At 36.4% G+C, this 3551-nt stretch overlaps 1 protein-coding gene across 1 annotated transcript; it reads right to left on the bottom strand.

Moving 5' to 3' along the window:
* Positions 1-251: 251 nt before the first annotated feature.
* Positions 252-1238, bottom strand: LOC107672101 (olfactory receptor 2AT4-like). Its single transcript, XM_016465187.1, has one exon. The coding sequence runs from the start codon at positions 1236-1238 to the stop codon at positions 252-254; it is 987 nt and encodes a 328-aa protein (XP_016320673.1).
* Between the last annotated feature and the right edge of the window lie 2313 nt (positions 1239-3551).

Genomic DNA, 3551 nt, shown 5'->3' with positions numbered 1-3551 from the left:
TCGTATACAGATCGTTTTAAACATATTTAATAGTTTTTTTTTCTTTTTGACTTTGTTTTTTGAAATATAGTTTAGTTGAAATATCGCAATTTTCAAAATATACTGTATAGCAGACTTCAATGATACAAATTTTGTGGATAAAACTGATGAAATCTTATATCTTCTCACAGTTTCTCTAGTAATTTAGTATGTTTACATCTAATACTATTTTGTTTTTGTTGTTTCTTCTAATGTATGACTGCTGTATTAATTTACACACATACAGTGGATACATTCACTTTTGTTGGAATAAATAGGGGATTCATTGAAACTTTTATCCTTTTGAGTAAGGTTTCCTTCACGTCTTTTGTCCTTAAACAGTAAATGAGGGGGTTGATCATGGGTGGAAACAGACTATACAGCATAATAATGACTAATCGCAAATCAGTGCTGAAGTTGATACCAATGTTGCTAGACAAATAAATAAAACACCTGGGTAGAAAATAGAGAGCAATTATGATGAGCTGAGGACTGCAGGTGGAGAAAGACTTCAGCCTTCCTTGAGTGCTCGATATACGCAAAACTGCCACAATGATGGCACAGTAAGAGAAAACAATGAAGGCCAGAGGACTGAGCAACACAACCATAGCAAATGCAAAGGCTGGAACTCCGTACAGTGCCCTGTTAGTGCATGCAAGTGATGTGATAGAAATGTGATCACAGTAACAATGTATAATTGTGTTTCCTGCACAGTAAGGCAGAGGGTAAGCCCTTATTGCCATCATTAAAGGGCATGCGTGTGTTAGCACCCATGCAGCCAGACAAAGACAGAAAATGTTCAACTTTGTGACTATATTAGGATATCTTAGGGGATTACAGATGGCTACATACCTATCATAGGCCATTATTGCCAGGATAACAGAACTGACTGAACCAAAATAGTGCACAAAATACATTTGAATGAAGCAACCAGTGAATGAAATACTACCAGCTTGGAACCAGTATCTAGCAATAATCTTTGGTAAGGTAGTGGTGCTGAATAATAAGTCACTTACAACCAGGTTTAAGATGATATAATACATAGGTTTATGAAGGCATTTTTCTAGAGTAAAAAGTGCTATAAATGTTCCGTTCCCCACTAAGATACACACATAGGCAAAAAGCAGCAGAGCAGCCACTGCACCATAGTATTCTGGCTGAAGCCCAGGAAAACCAACGATAAAAAAGTCCTTAACAAAGCTGATGTTTCCTGATGACATGATGATCTGATGGCTAAATGAAAAATATGAAAAATTAGAACGGTGTACAACATTTTACAATATTACATTAATATACAACACTGGATCACAGATTCATAACAGCATTTTATCTTTTTTTTAAAACACAATAAGGAAGAAAAATTATCACATTATCATCTAATCAAGTTTTTGAGTGAACTGGAAAAGCATCTGATTTGATCTCTATACCAGTAAAATAATTTACTTACAATACGTCTTTTTACGCTCTCCAAAAATATGTCAAAGTCAGAGATATTTAAGGCACATTTTCCCCCTCTTAATAAGGCGGGGAATTTTGTGGTTGGTCGATGACAATGACCATATACCTCTTGCGTTTCTTATAGGCTACTAACTAGTGACCAAAGGGATGAACTAACTAAATGAAAAAAAATGTTTGGCTTTGGCAATTTTATATGCGCTCCGAACTATAACCTAGAATAGGTAGACACCTGGTATTATGTGTATTAAAAATGGTTAGCTTTTTTTTTTTTATCTTGAGTTGCATGTGTTTGCACATTAAGTGTAATCTGTAAATCATGCTTAGAGGAAAGAAGTTAGCATTTGAAAACCGGATAATGAAAGAAACTAATTAACCTTGTGTATAATTTATGTAGAATATGTGGTAAAGTAAACCTGTACATTTACTTTAAGACAGTCTGTACTTTTCGAGGGATTGGTGTAAAGAAAACAGATAAATAATTCCAGTATACTCCACTGACAGTAGGCCTCATGACGGCGATTCACAGTTAACACTTATTTTAATAATCTCCCCACTGGGATTATTTGGAAGTCTCTAGGCCAATTATACCACAAATTGTTTAATCATTAAATAATTTAGCACAGTTGGGGGAAGTCACACTGCCCAGGACTGTATCTCTAAGGCACATGAATTAATAACCTATAATAATTAACTGTTGCTTAGGTGACAGTAAACAAAGCAAGATTTTCTTGCATGGTTTCCCCTACTTGCATCAGATGGTCATCATAGGCCATCAGTGGCATTTTGCTTTAACAGCATTACAGGCCTCAGTCTTTCTGTCTGTTTTTTCCCCTCTTCCCTTTGTTGATTATTATTGAAATGTATGCAGTGTCTCTCTGGTCCTTCACTTTGTAATTGCTATAGGTGATACTTCAATGCAGGGCCGGCCCAGGCTCTGTTGGTGCCCTAGGCGAGATTTTAGTCCAACATGACATGTTGATGTCAATTATATTTTATTCTAATATTATTTTAATCGGTTCGATGATCGATCAGTAGCCTACTAAAATTTTAATTGTCAGTATTTGCTTAAAGGGTTAGTTCACCCAAAAATTCTGTCATTAATTACTCACCGTCATGTTGTTTCAAACCCGTAAGACCTTCGTTCATCTTCGGAACACAAATTAAGATATTTTTGATGGAATCTGAGAGCTGTCTGACCCTCCATAGACAGCAACGCAACTGAAATGTTCCCAAGTCCAGAGACGTAGCAAGGAGATCGGTAAAATAATCCATGTGACATCAGGGGTTCAACCGTAATTTTACGAAGCTACGAGAATACTTTTTGTGCGCAAAAGAAAAAAAAAAAGACTTTATTCAACAATTTGTCTCCTCCACATCACCCTGTATCGCCATTTTGGAGAGTATCCACTGAACGCAAACAGTGTATGTTCTGTGTCAGCTGCGTCTGAAGTATCACCAGGAGTGGGTCAGGCTCCAATTCAGTATGAAACATATCAGATAAAATCTGAAATACATTAGTCCAAAATGGAATTAACTTTGGGCAAAAAACATAACTGTGCAGGAGAGTGGCTTCCTCAAACTGACACTTATCACATAGAGGGGAGACACCTGAAAAAAAATATTATGTAACTTTGTTTTAGCATAATAAAGTCAGTGAAGGATCTTAAATTGTATAAGGCAATGCCTGGAATTGATAGAGCATTTATGAATATGCTCTAATGCATTAACCCAGAGCTCGTCACTTATCTTCTCCCTTACTTCAAGTTCCCATTGTGATCTTATCCCCTCTGTAGTTGGTTAAGTCTTTCATAATAATGAATTATAAAGTGTACATAATAAGTGACTAACTCTACATCCAAGTCCTAGGAGTTCATCAAACTCAGTATGAACCTCGTCCAGACAAGAGACATGCTTCCTCACATAGTCCCTAATCTGTAAATATCTGAAAGATTACTCTTAGACAAAATATTTTGTTCCTGCAGCTGGCTAAAGGAGGCAAAAGATCCATCTCTCCATTGTGTAAATCCAGAGTCCATAGTAGAAGGGACAAATGAGGGATTCCCTCCAATTGGTAA

This window comes from Sinocyclocheilus anshuiensis, unplaced genomic scaffold, assembly GCF_001515605.1.
Source record: "Sinocyclocheilus anshuiensis isolate Anshui unplaced genomic scaffold, SAMN03320099.WGS_v1.1 scaffold336, whole genome shotgun sequence".
In the NCBI taxonomy this organism is placed as follows: Eukaryota; Metazoa; Chordata; class Actinopteri; order Cypriniformes; family Cyprinidae; genus Sinocyclocheilus; species Sinocyclocheilus anshuiensis.
The sequence above is the reverse complement of the archived record's forward strand: the minus strand, read 5'-3'. Positions and strand labels throughout refer to the sequence as shown.

Excerpts from the sequence above, each read along its gene's own strand:
- LOC107672101 (XM_016465187.1), bottom strand. The coding sequence starts at position 1,238 with ATGTCATCAGGAAACATCAGCTTTGTTAAGGACTTTTTTATCGTTGGT.